Source organism: Pantherophis guttatus, chromosome 2 (assembly GCF_059756535.1).
Source record: "Pantherophis guttatus breed Tessera chromosome 2, ASM5975653v1, whole genome shotgun sequence".
Classification (NCBI taxonomy): Eukaryota; Metazoa; Chordata; class Lepidosauria; order Squamata; family Colubridae; genus Pantherophis; species Pantherophis guttatus.
Window position 1 is genome coordinate 261,592,285 of NC_142064.1, and position 27,787 is coordinate 261,620,071.

At 41.3% G+C, this 27,787-nt stretch overlaps 1 protein-coding gene and 1 long non-coding RNA gene across 2 annotated transcripts; one reads left to right on the top strand and one right to left on the bottom strand.

The window, feature by feature from the left end:
• On the bottom strand, window positions 1-22,609 carry LOC117667836 (zinc finger protein RFP-like). Its single transcript, XM_034421446.3, has 7 exons — window positions 21,720-22,609; window positions 19,636-19,731; window positions 14,478-14,705; window positions 8,787-8,809; window positions 5,717-5,826; window positions 5,122-5,154; window positions 1-2,421 (listed from the first exon to the last, which is right to left on the bottom strand). Exons 1-7 carry the CDS (start codon window positions 22,137-22,139, stop codon window positions 1,910-1,912), a joined length of 1,422 nt encoding a protein of 473 aa, XP_034277337.2. The 5' UTR covers window positions 22,140-22,609; the 3' UTR covers window positions 1-1,909.
• LOC148115725 (uncharacterized) lies at window positions 21,608-27,242 on the top strand. Its single transcript, XR_015731724.1, has 2 exons — window positions 21,608-21,690; window positions 25,520-27,242. It is a non-coding gene; the product is annotated as an uncharacterized LOC148115725 (long non-coding RNA).
• The last annotated feature ends 545 nt before the right edge of the window (window positions 27,243-27,787 follow it).

Genomic DNA, 27,787 nt, shown 5'->3' on the forward strand with positions numbered 1-27,787 from the left:
TAAATCTTGAAAAAGGTTTATTAGGAAATCAACCCTTAGCATACTTACAGCATCAGAAATATAAGGCCACAAAGCCCTAAGGATGAGGAAGTTCATTTTCTGGAACTTGATTTACAAAGGAAGTTGGGAAAGGGGAATAAATTTCATAGCCCTTTTCCTTATTCTGCCACCCTACGGAATCCCATCTGAACTAACTATTGTAGCAAGAAGAAATTAATACTTATATTTACACTCACAGGAAAGGAAAAAATTACAAGAGACTAAGCAAGCACACAATGAGTGATACATATTAAAAGGAATGTCTTAGAACTGTCTACAGATACTCCTCGACTTATGACCACAATTGAGCCCAGAATTTATGTTGCTAAGCGAGAAATCTGTTAAGTGAGTTTTCTGCCTTTTTATGTCTAAAAAGAATTGGATAATAAAACTACAGGATAAGGAAGGCACATTACACTGTCAATATGAAAAGAAAAAAGACATAACACATGACTTTTATGAGAGGTTATATGAACATGACACAATACCAGAGAAAAGAATAATACAGTATTTGGATAAAGCTAATTTACCTAAAATTTCAGAAACGGTAAAGAATACCATATTTTTCAGAGTATAGGACACACCTTTTTCCCCCCAAAAAGAGGGGGAAAATCTGGGTGCGTCTTATACTCCAAATGTAGCCCCGCCCAGCTTCTCAAACGGAGGTTTCAGAGGCTGAAAAAAGCATCAGAAATGAAGCTTCAGAGCTTCAGAAAAGCCCCCAGAGCTTCAGAAAAAAAGCCCCCCAACAGATCTTCAGAAAAGAAGACACCAAACAGAGTTTCAGAAAAGAAGCCCCCAAATAGACCTTTAGAGGCTTTTTTTCTGAAGCTCTGTTTCTGAGGCTTTTAGAGGCAGAAAAAAAAAGTTTTTTCTGAAACAGCTCACAACCAAGGAACCTGTTGCTAAAATTCACCTCTGGGAACAGCTGATTGGGGGTATTCCAGGAGGCCGATCCACCCACCTATCAGCTTTATTCTTATTTTCCTCCCCAAAAACTAAGGTGCGTCTTATACTCCAGTGCGTCTTATACTCCGAAAAATACAGTAGACTGGAAGAAAGAATATCAATGGCAGAACTAACAGAAGCAATCAAAAAGCAAAACAAAAAAACAAAAAAACCAATAAAACTCCAGGACCAGATGCGCTACCAGTAGAAATTTATAAAGAACTACAAGACTGTTGTGGCTCCGTTGCCTGAGCCTGGGCTATCGACAGATGCAGACTCTGAGAGTGAGGAAGAGGAGTTGGCAAGCCCTCCCTCTCCAGGACCCTCCTCTCTGGCAATGCCTTCGGTGTCCGCCGAAGGGCAAGAGATAGGGCCGGGGCCAAGCACGTCCACACAGCCACAGATGGACAGTGATGAGGGTAATGAGTCTTGGCTGGATCCACGCCAGCATTGCAGAGATAAGCGCGCGCAACAAAAGAAAAGGCATGCCCGAGATTAGGCTGAGTCACTGGACCACACCCCACAGGATATAAAAGGGAGCGTGGTGGCCAGTCAAACCTTGTGACGAACAAAGCTGAAAGCTTCCACGCCATTCTGCATTGCCGGACTTTTTGCTATAGACTTTGCTGGATTATCTCTGGACTTGATTGACTCCGTAATTACTGAGCTGTTTCTTTTGATGTACCAGGAGTGGGGAGAAGTTATCTCTCCTCTTCATAAATAATAAACTCTTGGCAGGCAGCCACTAGGTTTTTGCCAAGTTCCGTTATCATAAGGAAAAGGATTTTGCCGGCTGGTTTGGTCTTTAACTCTTGAACATTTGTTGGTGTGTGTGCGTGTGGTTGAGGACAGAACAAAGACACCCTGAGCCTATCAATGTTAGAAACATCTGGAATTCTTACAGGGGCCCCACTGGAAGGTCTCATTGGCAAATACTGAGCTGGGCGCATGACCCCAACCAAAAGAATGGAAGAACGATCTCCCCTGGAAACGAAGTTGTTGAATAGAGCAGAGTTCCAGTCTCAGCATCAAAAAATGAAATCTTCCCCGCAGCAGAGTTGAGACACACCCGGATTCTTTTTAATTTCTTGTCCGGGATGTGAGGAAGAGGATTAGGTGGGAGGGAGTATCTGTAATTATCACCCCATCTTCCCAGCATACTGATCCCTTCTTCTGTATTGAAGGAGAACAAATCCTTCCTTTTCACACTCTTACGAGAAATCCCCACTGCCCATTCTTTCTGACTCTCTATGTTGACTTCCCAGAAATGCCAGCCCTCCTTGAATTCTTCACGTCCCAACACCACAGCCAGTAAGTCAAATCTTTCAGGATTCTTGGGCAATTCTTGACAATATTCGTGTAGTTCCGCTGTTTTACCATCCAGGAACAGGGTGAGTTGGGGATGAGCTGTGTTTGGATCCAGGGTTATGTTTGCTGTTCATGGAGAGAGGAAGAAGATCAAGAAAGGGAAGCAAAGTAGCTTTAATCTGAAATAGAAATACCCAACCCTAAAAACAAAAATCACACGAATCAAATTCTCCCTCAGTTAAAAGAGATCTCATCTTGAACGAGAACTCTTTCCTTAATCCAGATCTTAACTGGGGCTTATTTTTGGGGTAGGGCTTATATTACAAGCATCCTGAAAAATCACCCTAGGGCTTATTTTCCAGTTGGGTCTTATTTTCGGGGAAACGTGGTACATGGCCTTGTTTCAGTGAGGGGATCCGGCAGCTCCCCTTCACATTGGGGCATATGGAAGGGGCAGATGCAACAGGCAACAAGAATTTTTCTGAAGGACAAGCTTTCCTTTATTATTATTATTATTATTATTATTATTATTATTATTATTATTATTATTATTATTATTATTATTATTATTATTATTAATTAATTAATTAATTAATTAATTAATTAATTTCTATACCGTCCTTCTCCCGAAGGACTCAGGGCGGTGCACAGCCAACAGTAAAACAAATCCAAATACAAAATTTAAAAACATTTTAAAAACATATTAAACAATTGGCCTTAATCCTTAAAAATAAACCCCAGTTAAAAATCATGTCTAGGCCAGCCCAGCTTGTTGGAATAATAGCGTCTTGAGGGCACGGCGAAAGGTGCGTAGGTCAGGGATCCTCCATATCTCCGGGGGCTTTAACATTACTGTGCCTCTGAAGACTTTACAGTCTGGCCCAGCAATGCCGTTATGTAGGATGCCAGAGATGAGTCTTCCCTTCAACTATGTTATTTGCCCCAATATTGTTGATCATTATCATTCACTATTAGTTATATCTTTTTTATCTTTTATTTTAACAGAATAACAATGTCAGACCTGGAAGTCATCTTTTACCTTTGAGCCTTCAGGCCTGCCACAAATTCTACAGTGGAAAAATGGGAGGGGGGAATTGTATGGAGTGAAGAAGATATGTAGTCAAAATAGAATTCTTTTAGAAAGTCAAGGCCAATGTGCCCTGCAGCTGTGCTGAGAAGAATGAGGAGGTATCTTCTGATCCGGAAGGTACCTGATTGATGGGTATGATGGACATGTGGGTGATGGGCAAGGACTTGAACTTTCTTTTGGGTGAGGAAAAACCCGGAAGCTCTCAGATTCGGGTTTTCCCAAGTGTGCCAATACGACATCTCTAATAAAAGTTAGCTTGGAGGAATTTCAAGCCTCGGAGTTTGATTTCGTTGGGCGTGTTACTTGGAACCGTGACAAAATTTAACAGAGTTGGAAGCAACCTTGGAGGCCTTATAGTCAAACTCTGCTCAAGCAGAAGATCCTATACCATTTCAGACAAGTGGCTATCCAGTCTTTTGTTTAAAAACTGCAGTGATGGAGAACCCACAAGGTCTGGAGGCAAGTCTTGCCACTGGTTTATTGTTCTCACAGGAATTTCACCTTAATTCCAAGTTGCTTCTCTTCTTGATTAGTTTCCATTCATTGCTTCTTGTCCTGCCTTCTGGTGCTCTGGAAAATAGTTTGACAACCACCACCCCCCTCTTCTTTGTGGCAGCCCCTCAAATATTGGAACACTATGGTATCATATCACCTCTATCTAGTCCTTCTTTTCTCTCGACTAGCCAAACCCAATTCCTGCAATTATGCTTCCTATGTTTTAGCTTCCAGTCCCCTAATTATCTTTGTTGCTCTTGTGTAATAATACCAAGGCTTTATAAAGTGATACTAACATTTCACGTTATCATGACTCTATCCCTCTGTTTTATTTATTTTATTTTTATTTTATTAAATTTCTATACCGCCCTTCTCCTGAAGGACTCAGGGCGGTGAACAGCCGCAAGATAAAACACATAAGTACAAAAATTTAAAATAAATTAAAAACGAATTAAATAATTTGGCTAAACAAATTTAAAATACCCCAAAATTTAAAAACAAATTAAAATTTACATTTAAAAAGGGGAGAAGAACATTTAAAAAGGGGAGAAGATCCTGTTAATGCAGGATAGGGGAAGGGGGCATACAGAGAGAGGCCAGAGTTCTCTTACTGCATAGATGGGTTACATAAATAGGAGAGAGGAGGGGGGGGGCATACAGACAGACGGATAGACAGACAGGATATACATATATACACACACACACACACAATAAATGTACATAGTATATTTGCTAAATATACTATATAAATAGAAACTCTATTTATATACCGTGTTTCCCTGAAAATAAGACCCTGTCTTATATTTTTTTGAACCCTGAAATAAGCACTTAGCCTTATTGCCATGCGCTCAAAAGCCCAATTGGGCTTATTATCAGGGAATGTTTTATTTTGGGGGAAACAGGGTATAAAATTGATCTTGATTTATAAATACATTTATTTTTATTTATATATAAATTTATATATAACATACATTATATCTTTTCTATCACTAACTGACAAAATACGGGAGGGAGAGAAAAAATTTCAATGAGCACTTCCTTCCTGACTCTTAGGGAAGTTCAGAGAGTTATCTTAAATGATTGGGGGCTTTTTAGCTAGATAAATTCTGGTTGCTGGTAACAAACAGAAACCCTCTTTATGGGCGCTCCAAAGGAGTCTAGGTCTCCATTTTCACTAAATGATCTGGCCAAGAGAAAATCAGCCCACTTTGCTTTCACCAATTCCCCTCCCCCAGGGTTACCTTTCTGAAGCTGAAGACCAGATAGCAAAGTATCTGAAAAGACAATAGGAAAAGAAGTAAACATTGCTCTCTCATGTACAACACAGATCTTACAAAAATAACATGAAACATACTCTTCAGTTAAATTTTACAGATATTTATTTGTGTGCATCTTATCATGCAATTGAATCTTTTAATGCTGAAATTAGTTTTCCATGGAGGAAGAAACGGTAACATTTGGTCACATATCATCATCATCTTCTTTTAATGACCCCATAATCCCTTGGGGGGTGGACTCTGGGCAACTGAATGGAGCTGAGTATTTACTGGCCGGATGCCCTTCCTGTCGCCAATGCAGAGTTATATTTTCATTGCGCCCAGAGAGAGAAATATCTGCCTCTACTTAGGATCAAACTCACAGCCTCCTGATTGTGAGGTGAGAGCTCCACCTCTAGGCCACCGCACCGCTCGTTCGACTATGTATAAGCAGATCAAATGTTTAAATTGGCTTGAACTCTCAGAATTTCTTAGAAAATTCACTGCTGCCCTCAACTAAAATCTTGACATGCGTCAACTGGGTGACTGTAGGAGTTAGCACAAAATCTTCACATATTACCTTTAAAGTGTTTCATGATTTCTTCCAGGATGTGATTGGTATCATAGACGTCCCAAATTCTCCACTTTAGGGCAGGTTGAAAAGATGAATAGCTCGCAATATTTTCCTCACTAGAGAAATGAAACAATGTTAGCCTTCAGTCCACCCCGTCAAAAATTCCCTTGCATAGGTTGGAAACAAACGACAGAATCTTAAAGGTATAGCAGAAGACGCAGAGTAGAAGATGTTTTGGAGAGAAGATTCCTGATGAGCACAACATTTTCCAGAAATAAACAAATTTCACTTTCCTTCCTCTCTTCCTAAATGCAGAAGACATTTTAAATAATGACTATCATCAACAGAGCTTTTTCAAGGTTTACCCACCTCCATCCATCTGAGGTGGGTAAAATGAGGACCCAGACTGTTGGGGGCAATATGCTGACTCTATAAACCATTTAACGAGAGCTATAAAGCACTGTGAAACAGTATATAAGTCTAAGTGCTATTGCTATTACTATTCTTGCCTATGTTGTCCTAGTAATGGTTATCGATTGCAACTTGAGGTTGCAATCCTCATCTCACCCACTTTTTTTCTCCAGATGAACGGTGTGCAACTTTGCAGGATGCAATCTGGGTCGGTCACTGAAGCCAAAGTTTTATTCTTCCAAGCTTTTGGACTCATGCTGGAGCCCATCCTGAGGGAACTTCTCTCTTACCAGAATGTGTAGATGTGTCATGCCCACGTTGGAGCCTGAATCTGAGGAGAAGGATGAGCCGGAGCTACAGCCAATGGAAATCGAGGAGGCAGCTTCATTGGTTTCAGAGGAATGTGGGGAGGAGCAGGCTGAGGCAGCCCAGGGCCCCTCAGGATTGGGACGGCTTGTTAGCAGGGAGGAATGGGGGCAGGATGACCGAGAGAGGGAAAAGCACTGGACCTGAAGAGTGATGGAGCTCAGGCGATGAGCAAGGACCTCTCCCTCCTGATCCCCGAGCATGGAGAGTAGAGAGAAGACAGGAACAGCACAGGCTGACCCGACGACTCGGGAGGAGAGCGCCCCGCCCCGCCCCCCTTCACAAGGTACACCTGAGCCTGAGTTTTAAGGAGACGCTGTGGGGAGGGGCATTTGTCAGGAACAAACGCCGAATTGGTAGAGTTTAGTGTGCCAGTACAGACATTTGGAGTTTGCAGGACTGCTTGCTTCTTCCTTACTTGTGGACTCAGTGCCTTCTTCCTGACTTTGTGGACTCAGTGCCTTCTTCCTGACTTTGTGGACTCATTGTTTGTTCCTTGGTTTGTGGACTCATTGTTTGTTCCTTGTTCCATGGATTCATTTCCCTGTTCCTTTGTTTTGCTGGATTGGGCGCAGCCAAAGGCTGCCATGTGTGTGAGCACACACCTTGCTCTGGGACTTGCCAAAAGATGGTAGCATTTGAGGAGACATTTTGAGCATTGAAGGGGAGTTTGAACTCTCAGCTGGCTGTGTGACCTTCGTGACTTGTCTCCGGTCATCACAACATGTGCAGAGAGAAATTCCCTGAAGATGGGCTCCAGCACGAGTTCAAAAGCTTGGAAGACTAAACCTTTGGCCACAGTGACCGACCCAGATTGGAACCTGCAACATTATCCTGAGACACGTATACATCTGCCTTCATTCATGATGTATGACTTTTTCCAAGCCAAGGGCCATATTCAGTTTCTGACCAGGACAACTGTAATCATGAAGCTGGGACAAAAACGAATGTTGATTTAATTGCTTTCATGTTTGATTTGAATTCAAGGCAGGTCATCCCATTATTATCTGGCTATGGATTTGACCATTTTCCCTGTCTCATTTAAAGATACAATAGATTATTTTTGGAGATCTCCAAAACTGAAGCAACATCCAAGGTTTTCAGGGGCCACATGTGCCCATCATCATGAATAGACATTGCTGGTTTTGCTCTGCTCCGCTGTTGCAATGAAATAGGAGTTCGATGCCCCACAAAATAAGCCACTAAGGGTCTCCTTGCTTAGAATGAACGTGGAGGACCAACGACAGGTGCACCGATATCCCTCTCTCTACAGGTAGTCCTCGACTTACAACAGTTCATTTAGTGTCCGTTCAAAGTTACAACAGCACTGAAAAAAAGTGACTTATGACCGTATTTCACACTTATGACTCATATTTGTGATGGTTGCAGGGTCCTGGGGTCATATAAATAAATAAATAAATAAATAAATAAATAAATAAATAAATAAATAAATAAATAAATAAATAAATAAATAAATAAATAAATAAATAAATAAATAAATAAATAAATAAATAAATAAATGTGATCCTCTTTTGTGACCTTCATACAAGCGAAGTCAATGGGGAAGCCAGATTCACTTAACAACCATGTTACTAACTTAACAACTGCAGTGATTCGCTTAACAATTGTGGCACCAAAGGTCATAAAATGGGGCAAAACTCACTTAACAAATGTTTCACTTAACAACAGAAATTTTGGGCTCAGTTGTGGTCGTAAGTCGAGGACTACCTGTATGGTGCAGCATCATGCTAAAAGCCACAAGAGCTTTTCACACACCCAGAGCCTTCTTCCCTGCTCTATGCCACTCTTAAAAACTGACTACAGGTAGTCCTTGAGTTACAGCAGTTCGTTTAGTGACCATTCAAAGTTACAACGGCACTGAAAATGTGACTTGGGACCATTTTTTACACTCACAATTATTGCTGCATCCCCATGGTCATGTGACCAGAATTCAGACGCTTGGCAACTGACTCATATTCACGACAGTTTCAGTGTCTCAATATCAGGTGGTCCCCCTTTTGCAACCTTCTGACAAGTGAAGTCAATGGGGAAAAACAGACTCGCTTAACAACGGTGTTACTAATTTAACAACTGCAGAGATTCACTTAAGAACTGTGGCAAGAAAGGTCGTAAAATAGGGCCAAATTCACTTAACAAATGTCTCACTTAGCAACAGAAATTTTGGGCTCAGTTGAGGTCGTAAGGTGAGGACTACCTGTAATAATAAATAATAATAAATAAAATAAAATAAATAATACAATAATAATAAATGGGGAACGGAAAGATGGGATCCACTTACGTCTGCAAGCTGTTTAAGATTTCCTGGAGGGAGAAGAGAAAGAAAATAAGTAATGCCACGAGTAGGAACTGAAAGAATTCTGCCAGAGTTTTTGCTGAATTTTGTTGGCAATTAAACTCTTCATTCATTCGCTTATTTATTCATGCATGAAATTTAAAGGGCCATCTAGCTAGCAAAAGGAACTCTGCGGAGTAAACAAGGATATAACACAATCAAAGTCACTTTGGAAAAAGAAGAAGAGACAAACTCGAGGCCCCAGGTAGAATCTCAACACTCACAGATCACACATAACCCCCCTAGAGTTTCATTCACACCCTGCCCTCAGTGCTTGGGGGAAAGCCAGGTCTTCACCACCTTCTAAAGTCCAAGAGGGAGATTGAGAAATGATAGGCTGAAGATGGTGAAATTCATCCAAATACAGTAGAATGAAGAGCCAGCAAGTAAACCAACTCTTCATAATTCCTCCTAGGACAAGGAGAGGACTTGAGATTGCCCATGAGTACTTCAGACAGTTAGAAGACAGCAAAATAGTGGCCTCCAGTGAATTTAAAAGGACTGGGAGATGTTCAAATAGCTATGTTGCTCAACTCATGGTTGGTACCCTTTGAAAGGAAACTGGGTTTCTTTCTAATCACTTTCAGAAATTACTCGTTAATTGCTTTTTCAGCTGTTAGAAATCTTTGGATCAACAAGTCTGACAATATCAGGTGAGTCTCCTTCAATCCTTAGTAAAAGAAGTCTTAAATACAAGTTTAAGGACTAAATATACTGTATGTATGTATGTGTGTGTGTGTGTTTATATATATATATATATATATGTATGTATGTATGTATGTATGTATGTATGTATGTATGTATGTAGGTCTTTGGTTATTCGGGTTTTCTCCCGCGTAAAATTGGAAGTGTTGGCGACGTTTCGACGAAGTCTCATTCGTCATCTTCAGGCTGGTGTTCTCGGCTTCATGCTTCTAGGAGCAATGTGTGTGATCGCAGCTGTTTCTTCCTTTTAACTGCCAGTGGGGGTGTGAACTGATTGGGTGGGAGCTTGGCTGTGTTCTGATTGGGCGGAGGTGTGTTCTGATTGGTTGGGGGTTTGGCTGTGCTCTGATTGGATGGGGGGTTGGCTGTGCTCTGATTGACTGGGTGTGTGTTCTGTTTAGGTGGGGGCTTGGTTGTGCTCGGGTTAGTCTGAGTAGCAGGGGGATTTGAGCTGGTGAGCTGTGTTGCTGTTGTTTGGCTTTGTGTTCGTGGCCGTGCCATCTCTTCATGGTGGGTGTCAGTCTGCTTCATGTATGGATTGGAGGGGTTTAAAGGTGGGTAAATCACCCGGGGTAGATGGATTAGGAACAGAATTTTATAAAATATTCAAAATATTATTGGTACCGAAATTATTAAAGCTGTATAATGCAATATTAGAAGGGGAAAAGATTCCAGAATCATGGGAGCAGTCGTTAATAATATTAATATCTAAACCAGACAAGGATCTGATGCTCTCTGACTCATACAGACCTATATCATTAATAAATCAAGATGCAAAAATTTTTTCAACTATTTTAGCAAGAAGAATGAATAATTTTATAGGTAATTATATAAGGGAAGATCAATGTGGATTTGTAATGGGCCAACAAATGCATAATTTGGTTGGTAGAGTATTAAATATAATTCAGGAGATTAAAAATTTAAAGCTTAAAGCGGGGATACTAGCCTTAGATATTTTTAAGGCCTTCGATTGTGTGAACTGGCAAGCATTAAAGATGGTAATAGATAGAATGGGGTTTGGAAACAAATTTAAAGCTGTAATAGATCAATTATATTCTCGGAATTCTGCCTTAGTGGTGGTGAATGATGGTGTTACAGACAAAATACGACTAGCCAGAGGAACAAGGCAAGGGTGCCCACTCTCGCCTGTCCTATTTGTATTGGATATGGAACTATTGGCTAACGCATTAAGAGATGACGGAGAGATAGAAGGGATAGGTAAGATAAAACTAAATATGTTTGCTGATGATAACACTGTTAACAGTTAAGAATATAGTAGATAAAATGGAAAGAATTGGATGGGATCTAAAAGATTTTGAAGAAATAACTGGATTAAGAATAAATTGGTCAAAATCTGAGTTGATGCTGTTTAATTATACTAAAAGGGAAGAGAAGGATTGGGAAGGGAAGGGAAGCAAAGCGAAATGAGAATTAAAGAACACATTAAATACCTGGGAATTAGAATTACAAAAAATCTGGAGAAGTTAGAAAAGGAAAATCTAGGCAGCTTAAAGAAGGAGATTTTGGAAAGTTTGAATAAATATAAAAGGTTGAATTTATCATGGTTTGGAAGAATTGCTTTAGTAAAAATGAAGAGTTTACCAAAGATTAATTTTGTTTTTAGGTTGCTACCAATAAGAATATCAGAATTAGAGTTAAAGAGTTGGCAGAATATATTGAATAACTATTGTAATGGGAATAAGAAAGCGAGGATAAATAAAAATAGGTGGTATCTAAGCCAAAAAAAGGGGGTTTAGGACTCCCAAATATTAAATTATATTATGTCGCTAATAGGCTTAGACATGTTATAGAGGCAATTTTAGGAATAGGAGAATTGGAATGGTTGGAAGATAAATCTAAAATTAAAACCAAATTAGAATGGAAGCTGGAAAATATATATTTTTATAGAAGGTGGAAAGAAATGGGTTGAAAGTATAAGCGATCCTCTCCTGAAGCTTCATTGGCAAATTTGGAGTAAATATAAAGGGAGGCTGCTTCTGAAGAACTCTCCATTATCACCGGTAGTAATCTTGGAAAATTTCCCAGGGAATTTGAAGAATAAAGTGAATAAAATTTTAAAAGAGAAAAATAAAATGAAACTAAGGGAATGGTTAGGAGGAATGAGGACACGTGGGGAATTGGAAGAGGTTTTAGGAGGAAAACGGTTGTCTTGGTTAAATTACAGCCAAGTGGAACATTGGACTAAAAACTGGATAAGAGAAAATGGAGAGTGTAGAGAGTTAACGAGGTTCGAGGAATTAATTGAAAAAAACGAAACTGTAAAGGAAGAAAATAAAGGGATAAAAGGCTTAATGAGTGGAATTTATAAAATATTGTTGGAGGAAGAGGAGAGGGAAAATTTAGGAAAGATGGTATGGGAAACCGATTTGAAGATACAAATAGGGCAACAGAGTTGGGAAGGAATTTGGCAACAAAGAGTGTTGAGAAATATGTCAGTAAGAATAAAAGAGAATTATTATAAAATGGTATGGAGATGGTACTTAACTCCGGTTAGATTAAACAATATGAATCAGCACTACTCAGATAACTGTTGGAGAGGTTGTGGGGAAAAAGGAACAAATTTACATATGTGGTGGGATTGTAAATTTGTGCAAAAATTGTGGAAGATGGTGTATAAGGAGATTGAAGAAATTGTAGGAATAAAGGTAGAAGAGGCACCAAAGGTAGCATTACTCTCACTATTGGAAGACATAAAGTGTAAAAAAGAAACTAAAGAGTTGATAACAAATTTGTTGACCGCAGCAAGGTTAATGATTTCTAGGAACTGGAAGATACGAGGTGATTATTGTTTGGAAGAATGGTATAAGGAAGTATGGGATATTGCCATAAATGATAAACTGACATGTAATATTAAAGTAAGGAGGGGCACAATGAAAGTGAATGAATTCAATGGAATTTGGAAACAGTTCCTAATATATGTGTTTTCTGGAGGAAGGGGGATACCACCACCAGAAGAAGCTTTAAGATTTTGGAAGCAGGAATGATCCCGAGGGGTGGAGGAGCACTTGTTGACTGTTTGTATTGTGTATATTGTTTTATATTATATATTATGATTTATGTATGTTAATTTTATTAATAAAAAATTCATAAAATTTTTTTAAAAAAGAATATTGTAAAGCAGTTCCAGTGGCTAATCACCCAAATATACATTTTTCCAGAAAAAAGAGTTAATGTTCTTGCCATACGTGAGCCTTGGTGGCGCAGTGGTTAGAATGCAGTATTGCAGGCTACTTTGCTGACTGCCGGCTGCCAGCAGTTCGACAGTTTAATTCTCACCGGTTTAAGGTTGACTCAGCCTTCCATCCTTCCAAGGTCAGTTAACTGAGGACCCAGATGGCTGGGGGCACTATGCGGACTCTGTAAACCACTTAGAGAGGGCTGCAAAGCAGAGGTTCCCAACCTGTGGGCAATGGCTCACTACTGGGCCGCAGCCTATTTGCAACTAGGCAGTGTGAGTGACTGGTTGGAGCCCCACTCAAGTGAACATCACAGGTATTTGCGGCCCCACTTGCCTGAGCAACAAGTGCTCACACCTGCCCCTCCCACAAAACCATCCTCTCTTTCCCCCCTCCCCCCTGTGCCAGGCCGCCAACCCAGAAAAGTTGGGAAACTCTGCTGTAAAGCACTATGAAGCGACATATAAGTCTAAGTGCTATTGCTATACATGCAAACTATTCTCTTTCCCACTGAAAATATTAATGTAAGGTTGTTACCGCTGCAATTCGACGTACAAGGTAATCCTCAACTTACAACCAGTTACTTAGTACCGTTCAGTTACAACTGACCTGAAAAAGGGGACTTAGGACCTGCATTCAAAGTTCTGATGATTGAGCCCCCTCTGCAGTCAGGGGTCTGAATTTCAGGAACTTGACAACATGGCCACATTGATGGACGTTTTACAGGCGGTCCTCCAGTTATAACAGTTCATTTAATGACCGTTCGAAGTTACAAAAGCACTGAAAAAATTGACTTGTGACCATTTTTCACACTTAGGACTTTTGTAGTATCCCCATGATCATGTGATCAAAATTAAGATGTTTGGCAACTGGTTCCTATTTACAACCACTGCAGTGTCTCTGAGTCACGTGATCCCCTTTTGCAACCTTCTGGCAAGCAAAATCAATGGGGAAACCAGGTTCACCTAACAGCCACGTTACTAATTCAACAACTGCAGTGATTCACTTAACAACTGTGGCCAGAAAGATCGTCAAATGGGGCAAAGCTCATTTAACAAATGTCTCACTTAGCAACGTCAATTTTGTGCTCAATTGTCATTGTAAGTTGAGGACTACCTGTACTACAGTTTTGCCAAAACCGATATTTAACTTCCAGATTTTGGCAAAACCAAGACCATAGCAAACCGTTAATTCAACTCATGATGTGGATTTACTTAACAACCATGGTGATTTGCTAAACCACCACCACAAAAAAGGTCATAAACCCAGGTTGAATTTATTTTACAACGGTTGTGACTTCTGAACATAATGGGCAGGCTCCGTTACGGCCGTATGTCAAGGCCTACCTGCACAGCAGAGGTGGGTTTCAGCAGGTTCTGACCAGTTCTGGAGAACCGGTAGCGGAAATTTTGAGTAGTTCGGAGAACCGGTAGTAAAAATTCTGACTGGCCCCGCCCCCATCTATTCTCTGCCTCCCAAGTCCCAGGTGATCAGGAGGAAATGGGGATTTTGCAGTATCCTTCCCCTGGAGTGGGGTGGGAATGGAGATTTTACAGTATCCTTCCCCTGCCATGCCCACCAAGCCACACCCACCAAGCCACACCCACCGAACCGGTAGTAAAAAAAATTGAAACCAATCACTGCTGCACAGCAATGTAGAAGGAAAGCAACCTTATCATTTAAACCTTTCCTTGAAATGGCAACAAGCAAATACACCAAAGAACTCTGTTCCTACCGTAAAGAGTTCATCGTTGGGCTGCTGAGAATTTTTTATCTTCTGGATGATCCTTTCATAGAGTGAAAATTCCTGAGAATAGAAAGCCGTGAAGGAATCTCTTTTTCTGATTATCTCCTCCTCTACTTCTACCATCTCGGCCAGGAATTGTTTTTCTTGGTCTTCCAGGAAGTGGTGAAGACCTTTGAACAGAGATGTCGCCTTTTCTCGCTCCACTTTTATGTGTCTCTGCAGAAATAGATAAACAGATAAATAGACAAAAAAGGGCTGCAAGTATGGAGTGGGTAGAGCTAAAATTGGGGATTCAGAGATAGCAAGAGCATAAATCCCTTGTCGTGATTCTAACTCTTCTCCCTTTCAATTATAAATTAATAATAACAGCTTTTTCAAAAGGCAACTGGACTTACTTTCGTTTTTCCTTGAAGACGTTTCACTTCTCATGCGAGAAGGTTCATCAGTTCTGACTGAATGGTAGAGAATGAAAGGTTCGCGCCCATAGAGAGGGCCTACTCAGGGTGCCGTCAGCTAGACAGTGGCGGCTGGCGGCCCCCAGGAGTAGAGCCTTCTCGGTTGGGGCGCCCACCCTCTGGAATCAACTCCCCTTGGAGCTCCGACTAGCTCCTGACCTTCGCACCTTCCGCCAGGAATTAAAAACTTGGCTTTTCAAATCCCTTGACCTGGTCTGATGATGGGGTTTTAAGGGTTTTAATGGGTTAATTTTAAATTTTTTAGATTTTAGTCTTTATTTTTATTGTGGCTTGTGTTTTATTGTTGTGAGCCGCCCTGAGTCCATTGTGAGATAGGGCGGCATATAAGCTGAATAAAATAAATAAATAAATAAATAAATTTATATTCCTTCCAGATATCTGGTCATTAGCTGTCTTTCTGGGAGTCATTGAGGCCACTTGGAGGTTTATCTGTGCCCTCACAGTCATCTGAATAGAGCAAATGGGTGTGACACCCATTTCCACATCCTTTTGCACTATTCAGGTGACCCTGAGGGCACAGATAAGCCTCCAAGTGGCCTCAATGGCTCCCAGAAAGACAGCTAATGACCAGATATCTGGAAGGAATATAAATGGGTGTCCACACCCAAAATAGTGCAAATGGGTGTCCAGATGATTGCAAAGAATATTAATCCTTCCATCCTCCACCATTCATTCCAAACTGAAGAAGCTTCTTTGATGAAAAGCGAAGCGTCTCCAAGGAAAAACGAAGTCCAGTTGCCTTTTGAAAAAGCACATTTGGCATAACCACGATCCGGATGACTCAGAATCTCCACAGACTCAACGGGTGGATAAAAATGTCAAATCTAGGTCTACCTATCTGGCTGATTGCATGACCAATCAAAATAATAAATGACTGTGGCAAAAGAAAACTAAGATAGTACTGTAGAACGTTAGCGTCCACCCCTCTCCTAGAAAAATGAAATAATTTGGGGAATATTTAAAAAGGGCAGAAGATTATATCTCCTTAAAAGAGAAATAAAAATCTTAAGGGAGACAGAAACTCAGAGCCCCAGCTCCCTCCCCCCCCCAGCAGTTATTTTGTGCCCATTAAGAAAGGCTAGGCCAGTGATGGCTAACTTTTTTGTCTTTCTGTGCCGAAAGCGCACGCACATGCACAACAGCGCATGTGCGTGTGCCCACACCCATAATACAATGCGTGCACTACACCCCTCCATGCATGCGTGCGCTGCACTCTCCCCCACCCCCACCCCTGCATGCCTACACTGTTACAGGTGTTATGTCTGCCTTGTATGCGGCTTTATTCCTCTCTAGTATTCATCTCCATTGTTCAGTGATGCATTTCCTGCCTCTTTAGGATTTACCTTTATCTGCTCCTGTGAGGCACTTCCTGTTCCTGTTGGATATATATATATATATATATATATATATATATATATGTATGTATGTATGTATGTATGTATGTATGTATGTATGTATGTATAGTTAATATTTCGGGTTTCTTCCCGTGTAATTGTGGATATATCCCTAAAAGGGTAGAAGCGACGTTTCGGCAGAATCCCATCTGCCATCATCAGGCTTATGCCAGTAGTCATTTTGCACTAACTGACGTTGGAATTTCAAATCTGGTGCTGGTATTCTGGGATGGCTCCACCTTTTCATTCTGATTGGTTGGGAGTCCCAGTATGTGTTTATTGGCTTGGCTTCGGGTGTATGGTCGGTTTTTCTCCACTAGGTGGCAGGGCTTTATCTTTGTGGCTGGTTTGAATATGATTTGGTTGGGATTTTTTTGTGCAATGTTTGGTCCATGTTCCACATATGGTGTCAAGATTCGTCTATCTATGAGAGCAGGTTTCCAAATAGTAGGCAGACGTGAAGTGTCATCCCGTTTATTCATGCAATATGGTCTTTTTTCCATTTCTATTGCTTCTCTGATTATCCTGCCATTGAGATGTTCTATTTTTGCAACTGTTTTTGTTTTATTAAAATTAATGTTGTGTCCTGTTGTATTTATATGTTGAACTAATGATGATGTGTGTTCTTGCTTTTGTATTGAGTTTTTGTGTTCCTCGATGCACACACTCATTCTTCTGTTGGTCTGTCCAATGTATGTTGATGGGCAGGAAGCACATGGGATTTCATATATGCCTTGATCTTCTAATTCTATTTTGTCTTTGGGGTTTCTCAGAATGGACGATATCTTTCTATCTGTGCAAAATATGGTTTTGATGTTGTGTTTTTGTAGTACTTTGCTAATTTTATCTGTTGTTCCCCTTATATAGGGCAAGATGGCTTTCCCATTGTTTTGTTCCTCTTGTTGTTTTTTATTCTGTCTTGGTGTTGTATGTTTGATCATATTGATGACTTTATTTCTACAGAACCCATTTGATGTCAGTACATTAGTTAGTGTATATAATTCAGTTTGTAAATGTGCTTCATCAGCCAGACGTTTAGTTCTTGTGGTTAATGTTTTGGCAACAGAGTTTATTTGTGCTGGATGGTGGCGTGATTTGGCATTGAGATAGCGGTTCGTATGTGTCTTCTTTTGATAGATGGTATGTCCTAAGGTGCCATCAGATTTTTTATAAATTAATACATCGAGGAAAGGTAACTGGTTTTCTGATTCTATCTCCATGGTGAACTTTATTTTGGGATGGAGGCTGTTCAAATGTACTAAGAAGTTTTCCAATTTATCTCTTCCATGTGGCCAGATCACAAAGGTGTCATCAACGTATCTGAGCCATAATGGTGGAGCCATCCCAGAATACCAGCACCAGATTTGAAATTCCAACGTCAGTTAGTGCAAAATGACTACTGGCATAAGCCTGATGATGGCAGATGGGATTCTGCCGAAACGTCGCTTCTACCCTTTTAGGGATATATCCACAATTACACGGGAAGAAACCCGAAATATTAACTATACACACATACATACCCGTGAAAACTTACATACACACACACACACACACACACACACACACACACACACACACATATATATATATATATATATATATATATATATATATATATATATATATTCTCGATGGCTTGTATAGTGTTTTAACTGCATTTTGATTAAACAACAGCACTGCAGAGACCCGAAAATCAGGCGGCTGGTGGGAGGCGCGCACACAGAGCTCAGCTGGGGTGAGAGCTCACATGCCAGCAGAGAGGCCTATGTGTGCCACCTGTGGCACCCGTGCTATAGGTTCGCCATCACGGGGCTAGGCCATCCTATCTACAAAATAAAAGACCTTCAGCTCCAGGATGATGGGATGAAGATATGAGCTTTTTTTAAAAAAAATTTGATTTATATGCCGCCCTTCTCCGGAGACTCAGGGTGGCTTACAATGTGCTCAGCAATAGCCTTCATCCTTTTGTATATTTATACAAAGTCAGCTTATTGCCCCCACAACTGGGTCCTCAATTTACCTACCTTAGAAAGGATGGAAGGCTGAGTCAACCTTGAGCCTTGGCGAGATTCGAACCTGCAGTAATTGCAGGCAGCTGGTCTTAATAACCAGCTTAATAACAGGGTGCCTTAGACCACTGTACTACTAAGCCTTCAAGACATAATAGGATTAACCCACTACCATCCAGCAGCAGAGCTCACTACATTGCACAATCGCCTAAGGACATTGCATCACCCTTCAAACATCAACCAAACGTAGCTCAGACAACCTATAGAGCCAACTATGACCCCTACAACAGCCAATAGAATACATGTTTTTGCACAGGAACAGGAAGTTCAAATGCAAAGTCCAAAGAAGATATTTAAAAAAAACCCACTCTCCACTCCATGTGGAGTCAGCTGCACCAGAACCACAAATGTGGTCCTGTTCATTAATAAATGAACCCTCTTTCCAATCAGCCTCCAGCCTCCATTTTGTCTCCACTGCCTTTCTCCCATCTTGGAACTGAGCCAGATGGATATTTCTTCCAACAGTACCAATAGTCATAGGTACCTTAGACGCAATCCCAACATATCTGGAGCACTTAACATCATCGGCCATTGACAAAATTCACCATCATCCATTGCAAAAGACAGCTTTACTTGGAACATCTTATATTCTGTGACGATCCCTTTGAAGCATCAAATAACACCTGTCTATTTCAGGTCCTTAGGAAGGGCTCGATAGGTAGACAAAAATGTTAAATTCAGTATAAACATATAGCTGACTGTGAAACCAATCATAATAATCATACATATTTGCCTATTACTACAGATAGTCCTCAACTTACAACAGTTCGCTTAGTGACCATTCAAAGTTACAACAGCATTGAAAAAAGTAACTTGTACCATTTTTTACACTTATGACCATTGCGGCATCCCCATGATCATGTGATCAAAATTCAGACACTTGGCAACTGACTCATATTTATGACAGTTGCAATGTCCCAGGATCACGTCATCCCCTTTCACGACCTTCTGACAAATAAAGTCAATGGGGAAGCCAGATTCACTTAACAACCATTTTACTAATTTAAGAACTGCAGTGATTCACGTTAACAAATGTGGCAAGAAGTCATAAAATGGGGCATTTAATAAAAACTCAATAAATTTCTCACTGAGCAACATAAATTTCGGGCTCAATTTTGGTTGTAGGTTGAGGACTATCTGTATTTCTAATCACAATGTGGCTTTAAGTCTTTTTTTTTTGGTTCACTTGGCAAGGAAAACAACTTACCAGCAAGTCCTTGCTTTCCTTCTCTCCGCCTGACTGACGTGCCAAAATATTTTGTTTTCCCTCCTTCAGCATCTCCAGAAAATTGTCAATGAATTCCTAGGGAGAAAATGACAAACAAGATTTAATATATCTTTGGAAGTCATCTTATTGGTGTGAAGGTTTGATTATTAGAAAGGGTAGATTAAGGAAAGAAGGAAATTATGTGGTAATTTGAGAGAGAGGAAGTAAAATATCAATGTACAGTACAGTACTCAAAATTGCTGTAAAGACCAGAAACCATTTCTTTATACACTTCCTTGTTACTTTCCTTTAGGAAGTTAGCACCCACCCTTTTCCTAGAAGAATGAAATATTTTGGGAAATATTAAAAAGGCAGAATATTATGTTTCCCTGGATGAGAAATGGAGAAGCACCTTCTAAAGACAAAGCAGCTTCCTGCCTTTCCCCCCTCCTCCCCACACACACACACACCTTTGTGCTCTGTAGGGCAACCCGGGGGTCAGTAACTGAGGCGAGACCAGGTAAAGTCAAACGAGGAGAGGACCTCGTCGTAAGAACGAGGACTCAACACTTTGTTAATGGGCAATTAAGGCCTCAGCCAAGCTCACTCAATGGGCCATCATCTGCAACACAATAGGATCCATCTAGCAACAGAAACTCACCACATGGCACCTGAGAAGATTGCATCAGCCAGCAAGGCTAGCTAAGACCCCCACCCCCTGGGAGTCTGACAAGCAATCAGGATACTCTTTCTGGACCCCAGGAAGTTCAAAGCTGAGAGGGCATAAAAGCCAGGGACTCATTGCGTCTAGGCCCTTTTCTGTTCAGGAACTCAAACCATGTGATCCTGTCCACCATTAAACCATCTTTCCAAGCAGTCTTTATGTTTCCAGTGTCTTTTTCCTCACTTGGAGCTGAACCCAGAATTCAGATATTTCTTCTTACATTCCTTTACTCTTTTTTTTCCAATATTTGAATTGTTTCCGCTTTTTTAAACCTTTCTATGGTCAAAATTATATTTTAAAAAGAAACTAGCTTACTGGCTGAGCTCTCATCTTTTGGGCTGAGTCAAGTCAACATTGTATTTGAAGAATTCCTATCAAGCATTATATCCTCTTATACTATCACCTATCTTGGTGGATGAGATCCATTTCATTTCACTCTCTGATTCAACTGGTTCAAATCCAAATATTGCTTGCAAGATGCTAAGATTTCTTATATCAGGCTTACAGGAAAACAAAAAGGCACACAGGCAGAATTGTAGGTTTAAATCCAAATCTTTTGCGTTGGCGCCATTTGCTTTTTTTTTTAACCACAGAGTAAGTACTCAGTGATCAAGCGTGCTCCTAGCTTTAATCATGTGTTGCAAAGAAAGGAAAACTTCCTTTTGCTTATTCAAGCTGCTTCCTTGCTCTTTATGCTGTTATACCCATTAAAAAAGACCCGCCTTTTCTCTCCACGAGATGGGGGGGGGGGAATGGTGCTTTTAATAAACTCGGTCATTTCTCATCTATTTCCCAGCAGTGTCTTCCTTTCCTTCTTTGGAAAGCACCAGGGCAGAGTATTTTCTCCAAGAAGATTCATTTGCACGCACATCGGGATTATTACTGGGGAAAGACCCGCCCCGAATAGCAAAGATCACACGGATCTTTTAGCCCAATGGTGTCAATTGGTTTCGGAAATTATAGATGCCAATGATCGCAATTTGCAACCTTTTTTTTTTTTTTTAAGGTAAAGCAATTCTGCCCCGCAGCCCTAAAGGCATCCTCTAACCAGCTTCTAATTGCGATTTAAAAAAAAAAGAAGAAGAAAGCTGCAAAATAAATCACCGACAAATCGCGCTTTAAACGCCTCGCCGGCCAACAAAACAAACTGCAGCCAGCCGGCGTCGGATCACTTAATTGGAAATTGATGGCTCTCTTTGTTACTGAGCATGCGCATTGACGACCTTCCTCCCAATTCCTCCCCCCCCCCCCAAATCATTCCCAGAGACCGGGATTGCGCGCGAGTCCGAGTTTTGGTAAAGGAGGAAAAAAAGCAATCCGGATCCAAACGAGTAAGATTTTTATTTTTTTTATTGCTCACCTTATTTGCATCGTTGGCTTTTTGCACGGTTGGGCTCCCATGGTTGCTGCTGTGCGGATTGGTGGTGCCGCAGATGTCACAGTGGAGGACTTGCACGGGTCGGTGGTACTTTTCACACAAGTTGCCTTTGCCTGACTTTTGTTTGGCCCGTCGGAACTTCTTCACGATCTCCACCACGTTGGCCAGCGACCGGTTGGGGATGATGTTTTGTCCCTGGTCGAAGGTTTTTCTGCACTGGGGGCAGGTGGTGCCGCTTTTCTCGGGTCCTTGGCAGTAGCTGCTCAGGCAGGTGCTGCAGAAATTGTGCCCGCACGTAGTTATGGTCACCGGGTCCTTGAAACCATTCAGGCAGATGGGACAAGTGACTTCGTCGCAGAGATCCCGCAGGGGGTTCCCGGCTGCAGTAGCAGCAGCCGCCATGGCCGTCTCTCCCCGGCTTGAAAGTTTTAAAAAGTTCCTTTCCTTTTCGAATTCGATCCTTCGGGGAAAGTCCGCTTGGGAAACATAAACGGAGCAAATAAGGTGGGGTCGTTTGCGTAGCTTGCTCAGAAAAAGAAACAGCGACTTTAGAAGTCGTCGCCATTCCCTGCTTACTCAGTATAGGAAATTTATTGTTTTTTTTCCACGGGCTCAACGTTGACTCGTCCTTTCTTTTTTTGCAACCGTTGTATTAAACTATAGAATTAAATTATACAGAAGCAAATAATAGGACGAAGTGGGGAGGAGAAAGGGGAAAGAAAGAAAAGTGAGGAGGGGGAGAGAGAAAAGAGGGGGGGAACCAACTTGACTTTCCACTCCCTCTGTTGCAGTAGAATGGAGCATTAAAACCGAAGCTCTAGACTTTTTTTTAACTTTTCCATCATAATATAAACTAGCCGTTTTTATAACAACAAGGCCTTCCGTCCTTCCGAAGTGGGTAAAATGAGGGCCCAGATTGCTGGGGGGAGGAGGGGGGGCAATATGCTGACTTTTTATTTATTTATTTATTTATTTATTTATTTATTTTTAAATTTGATTTATATGCCGCCCTTCTCCGGAGACTCAGGGCGGCTTACACTGCGTTAAGCAATAGCCTTCATACTTTTGTATATTTATACAAAGTCACCTTATTGCCCCCACAAACTGGGTCCTCATTTAACCTACCTTAGAAAGGATGGAAGGCTGAGTCAACCTTGAGCCTGGTAGGATTCGAACCTGCAGTAATTGCAGGCAGCTGTGTTAATAAATACGTCCTACTTAAAAGTAGGACGTAAAGTAAAATTGAATATAAGAGTGAAATAATACGGGGTCAGCCTGAATGATCTCTGAAGGGCCCCTTTAACTAGTAATTATTCGAGACAGTTGCAGAGTTACTCCACTTGGATAAGCATTAACCAGCTTCCTGCTATAAAGGAGGGGGCTAGCTAAAGAGGCAGTTCTCAGATACTTCCTGTTTTTGTTAACTATAAAGATGCGTGTCTTAAAGGAAGGTCTTTGTCCAGAATGTAAATAGAATGCATGTCTGAACCTTCTGGCCAAAATAAAAGCTTTTTCTGATCTCAAAATTCATTTCTTTATTATTCTGCAACAGACTCTATAAACCGCTTAGAGGGGGGCTGTAAAGCACCTTGAAGCGGTATATAAAGTGCTGTTGCTAGTGCTGTTTTGGTTATTAAATTTCCACGCAACTTTCCATCGAAAGTTGGGCGGTTTAGGGTGTAATTTAAGAGGAATATGAAACACGGGGGTCCTTGGTGCTCTCTCTGCGTTTGCTTGTTTTCTTGCAGACGTTTTCATGACCCAAAATGGGGTAATAGCATCAGTGTTCGTTACCGTGGTGGGAGATAGCAGGACTACTACAGTAGCAGTGGTGATGTTAATCTACTTTGGGTCATGAAACATCTGCAAGAAAATAAGCAAGTTTAGAGAGCACCAAGGACCCCTTAGTTCAACCCTGAGCTATAAATATTCTACTTTATCAATATGAAATACAAAGAGAGAGAGAGAGCGCGCTAACATTGCAAATATTGCAATGAGGACCCAGTTGTGGGGGCAATAAGCTGACTTTGTATAAATATACAAAAGGATGAAGGCTATTGCTGAGCACATTGTAAGCCGCCCTGAGTCTTCGGAGAAGGGCGGCATATAAATCAAATTAAAAAAAAATAGATTAAACGTGCATCATTCTGGAGGAAATGCCAGAAAACTAAAAGCAAGTTTACAGATAATCACCGCTCCCTGTTTACTCAGTATAGGAAGTTGATTTATTTTGAGTTATTTGCTCTGGGCGGCTTTCGATGCAATAAACTAGGAGTGTAAAATCCAAATATAGAGAGAGCTAAAATTGCAAACAGTAGAGGAAACTCCAGCTGAGTGCAACTGCCGCATTGGGGTTAATCCGTTGCGGTGGCAATTTCCAGCCCCGTTGTCTCCATTTTACAAATAGTTGTAAGGAACTTTTACAAACGCCAAGCTATCCTTAAAGGCTTTTGGGATGTTGTTGGAAGCCTGGTTAATAGTGCTGGGGGAGGGGTTTCAAATATTTTCTTAAAAGAGTCCGTTGTCTTATTTTGGGCTCTGATCTGGGGAAGGTGGAAGGAAAGAATAGCCAGGTAAATGGAAGTATGGATGAGCACATTTAATCAATCTAGAGAAAATTGGTAAATTCGAATCTTGCCAGGCTCAAGGTTGACTCAGCCTTCCATCCTTTCTAAGGTAGGTAAATTGAGGACCCAGTTTGTGGGGGCAATAAGCTGACTTTGTAAAAAATATACAAAAGTATGAAGGCTATTGCTTAACGCATTGTAAGCCGCCCTGAGTCTCCGGAGAAGGGCGGCATATAAATCAAATTAAAATAAAAAATAAAAAAAAATGTAAAAAAAATTTTTTTAAATGCCAGAAAAAGAAAAGCAAGTTTAGAGGTCATATCCACTCCCTCTTAACTCAGTATAGGAAATTTATTTTTAGTTATAAAATTCCTATGCCACCCATCTCGCCATCAAAAGCGATGCTGGGTGGCTTACATTGCAATAAAATAGGAATGTAAAATGCAAATAGAGCTAACATTACAAATACTAAATAGAGAAAATTCCAGCTGAGATGCACCTCCACATTGGGATTAATCCATTGAGATGGATTTTAAGGCGCAATTCCCAGCCCCTCCCCTATCTCAATTTACAAGTAGCGGAAGGAACTTTTAGAACCCCTCTCCCAGCTACCCTTAAGGCTTTTTGGATGTTGGGAGCTGGTTAGTGGTGCTGGGAGGGTTTCAAATATTTTCTTAAGAGTCACTCCTTGTCCTTCTTATGGCTCTGATCTGGAAAATGGGAACCATTTGCCTTCAGAAGTTGTGGGTGCTCCATCACAGGGGGCTTTTAAGAAGAGACTTGGACTGCCACTTATCTGAAATGGTGTAGTGCAGTCAGCAACAATCCGTGCAGGCCGCTGGCGGCCCACAACAGTACTACTGTTGCTAAGTGAGCCATTTGTTAAAGTGAATTTTGTCCGGTTTTACGACCGTTCTTGCCACATTTGTTAAGTGAATCACTGCAGTTGTTAAAATAGTAACACGGTGGTTAAGTGAATCTGGCTTCCCCATTGACTTTGCTTGTCAGAAGGTCACAAAAGAGGATCATATGACCCTGAAGCACAGCAACGGTCAGTGGCCAAGTGTATGAATTTTGATCATGTGACCATAAGGATGTTGCAATAGTTGTGTGAAAGTCACTTTTTTCAGGGCCCTTGTAACTTTGAGTTTAACTTTGTCGTTAACATAGAGACTCATCTCACCTGAATTTTTTTTTTTTTCCATTTATCCTCAGGTATGCTTTGGTCCAGAAACTTTTCCCACAAGCCGGACACCTCTGTGGGTTTTCTTCCATGTGGATTCTCTCGTGATTCATGAGGTTTGATAACGTTTCTCATAGATGGAGCATATGTGATTTCTCTCCCGTGAAGGAGGGAGGCCACCATGGGACGTAAGATTTGATTTTTGCTTGAACCTTTTCCTGCAATCCCCATATGAATACAGTTTCTCCCTTATGTGGATTCTTCCAGAAGTTATTTACGGCTGAACTTCCTACGCAGACAAAGCACATTTACAGCTTTTCCCGGGTGCGGATTTTTCAGTGTAACTTGTTCTGTGCTTAAAGTTCTTCCCAAAGACTGAACAGATGTAGCATTTTTCTCCAGCGTGAATTCTTTCGCGGGATTCATTGCCAAACCTCCTCCTGCAGACGGAGCACGAATATGACATCGCCCCCATGTGGGTTTCTCATACTGTACGTCTGAGAAGGTTGGTTTTACCGCTGCAGCTTCTCCCACAGACTTGAGCATGTATGCGGCGGTTTTCCAGCCTGGTCTCTTTCATGGTTGGTGAGGTGGAATCTTTGCTTGAAGCTTTTCCCACAGAATGCACACAGTTAATACATTTTTCTTGCGTGGGAGTGCTTTCCTGTGAAATCAAGTTAGTTTTCTCACTCCTCCCATTTCCACACACGGAGCATTTATAAGGGTGTTTCTCCTGTAAGTTTTCCCTTGGATACGAGACTGTTTGTGACTTAAGAAGATTGAATCTTTGGTTCAAGCATTTCCCATACGTGTGTGCAGTTTTTCTTCCTTATGGCCTTTCCCGTGGACAGCCAGGTAGCTTTTCCAGCTAAAGCCGTTCCCATGGACCGAGCACATATATGGTTTTTCTCCTGTATGATTTCTCTTATGTCTCAGAAGTTTTTATGACGGAAGCCTTTTCCGTAAATCGAGGATTGATTTATAGGGCATTTCCACTGTATCAATTATTCTGTGCTAGAGAAAACCCGAGGACAAGGTAAAAGCTCTTGCCACAGGTGGGACAAAGGTATCTTTCCCAGATGAATTTGCTCGTATCTAAGCATACATGTTTGGTTACTAAAGCACTGTGTGCACATGGACCACAAATATGGCTTCACTCCTCTGTGAGGGATCTTCCTGTGAAGTAAAGGCCAGCACTCTGAGAAAAGCACATGGAGCATTGATATGGTTTTTCTCCTGTATGTATTCTTTCGTGGACTGATAAGGGATGTTTTACGACTCAGGTTTTTTTTTACCCTGAACAAGCAAATGGATTTCCCCCTCTCCCCCCCCCCCTCTTCCTGTCATGGTTAATAAGATGGAATCTTTGACTAGAACATTTTTCGCAGGTTGAAAATGTATATGGTTTCCTACCTCTATGCTGGTTTTATGTTTAATGAGATGTGATTTTTGAAAGATTTTTCACTCCCCACAAATTAAGCCTCCTGAGGTCCGGACCACCCCCACCCTATTGGCCTTCCAAAATGCGGTGAAGACCTGGCTTTTCCGGCAGGCCTGGGGCCGTTGATCTCGCTGTTGCGATCTTGTGAAATCCGGCCATGAATGGTGTGAATGGATTTTAATGTTTTAATTTTCAAATGTTTTTATAATGGTTTTTTTTTTAAATGCATTGTAAGCCGCCCTGAGTCTCCGGAGAAAGGCGGCATATAAATTGAATTAATTAATAAATAAACAAATAAATAAGCATATATAGAATTTCTCTCTTGTATGGATGTTTTCCCCATGATTCATTAAATGGTATCTCCAACCAGTTGTCTTATCATCTAAGTAAAAGACTTGGGAAAAGTAACCTGCAAATATCAAACACTCCATTCTTGCAGCTTTGGTGACTTCTTAGACCCGTGATGGCGAACCTATGGCACGTGTGCCACAGGTGGCACACGGAGCCATGTCACCTGGCACGCCAGCTCAGCTAGGGTGCACATGCACGCACTGGCCAGCTAATTTTTGGGCTTTCTGGGCCCACCAGAAGTAGGGAAACAGGCTGTTTCCTGCCTCCGGAGGGCCTGTGGGTGGGATGGGGAAGGCTGTTTTTGCCCTCCCCAGGTGCATAGAGAGGATCTGGAGCCAGGTGAGACAGAAAAACAGGCCTACCAGGACATCACGTGCCAGGAGCGGGGGGAAGGGGGGTCGCGTGTGCAGGGTGGGGCGCATAGAATTATGGGTGTGGGCATGCTCGCTCGCGAACCTCCCCCACCCACCCCTTCCTGGCACACAATGGCAGAAAGGTTAGCCATCAC

What these genes read in the sequence shown, in the direction of transcription:
- LOC117667836 (XM_034421446.3), bottom strand. Translation starts at nt 22,139, where the DNA reads ATGGCGGCTGCTGCTACTGCAGCCGGGAACCCCCTGCGGGATCTCTGC. An exon ending in CCAACGATGAACTCTTTACG is followed by an intron (nt 8,810 to 14,477) that starts GTAGGAACAGAG and finishes TTCTCCCTCCAG; the next exon opens with GAAATCTTAAACAGCTTGCA. An exon ending in ATCTTAAACAGCTTGCAGAC is followed by an intron (nt 5,827 to 8,786) that starts GTAAGTGGATCC and finishes TCATTTCTCTAG; the next exon opens with TGAGGAAAATATTGCGAGCT.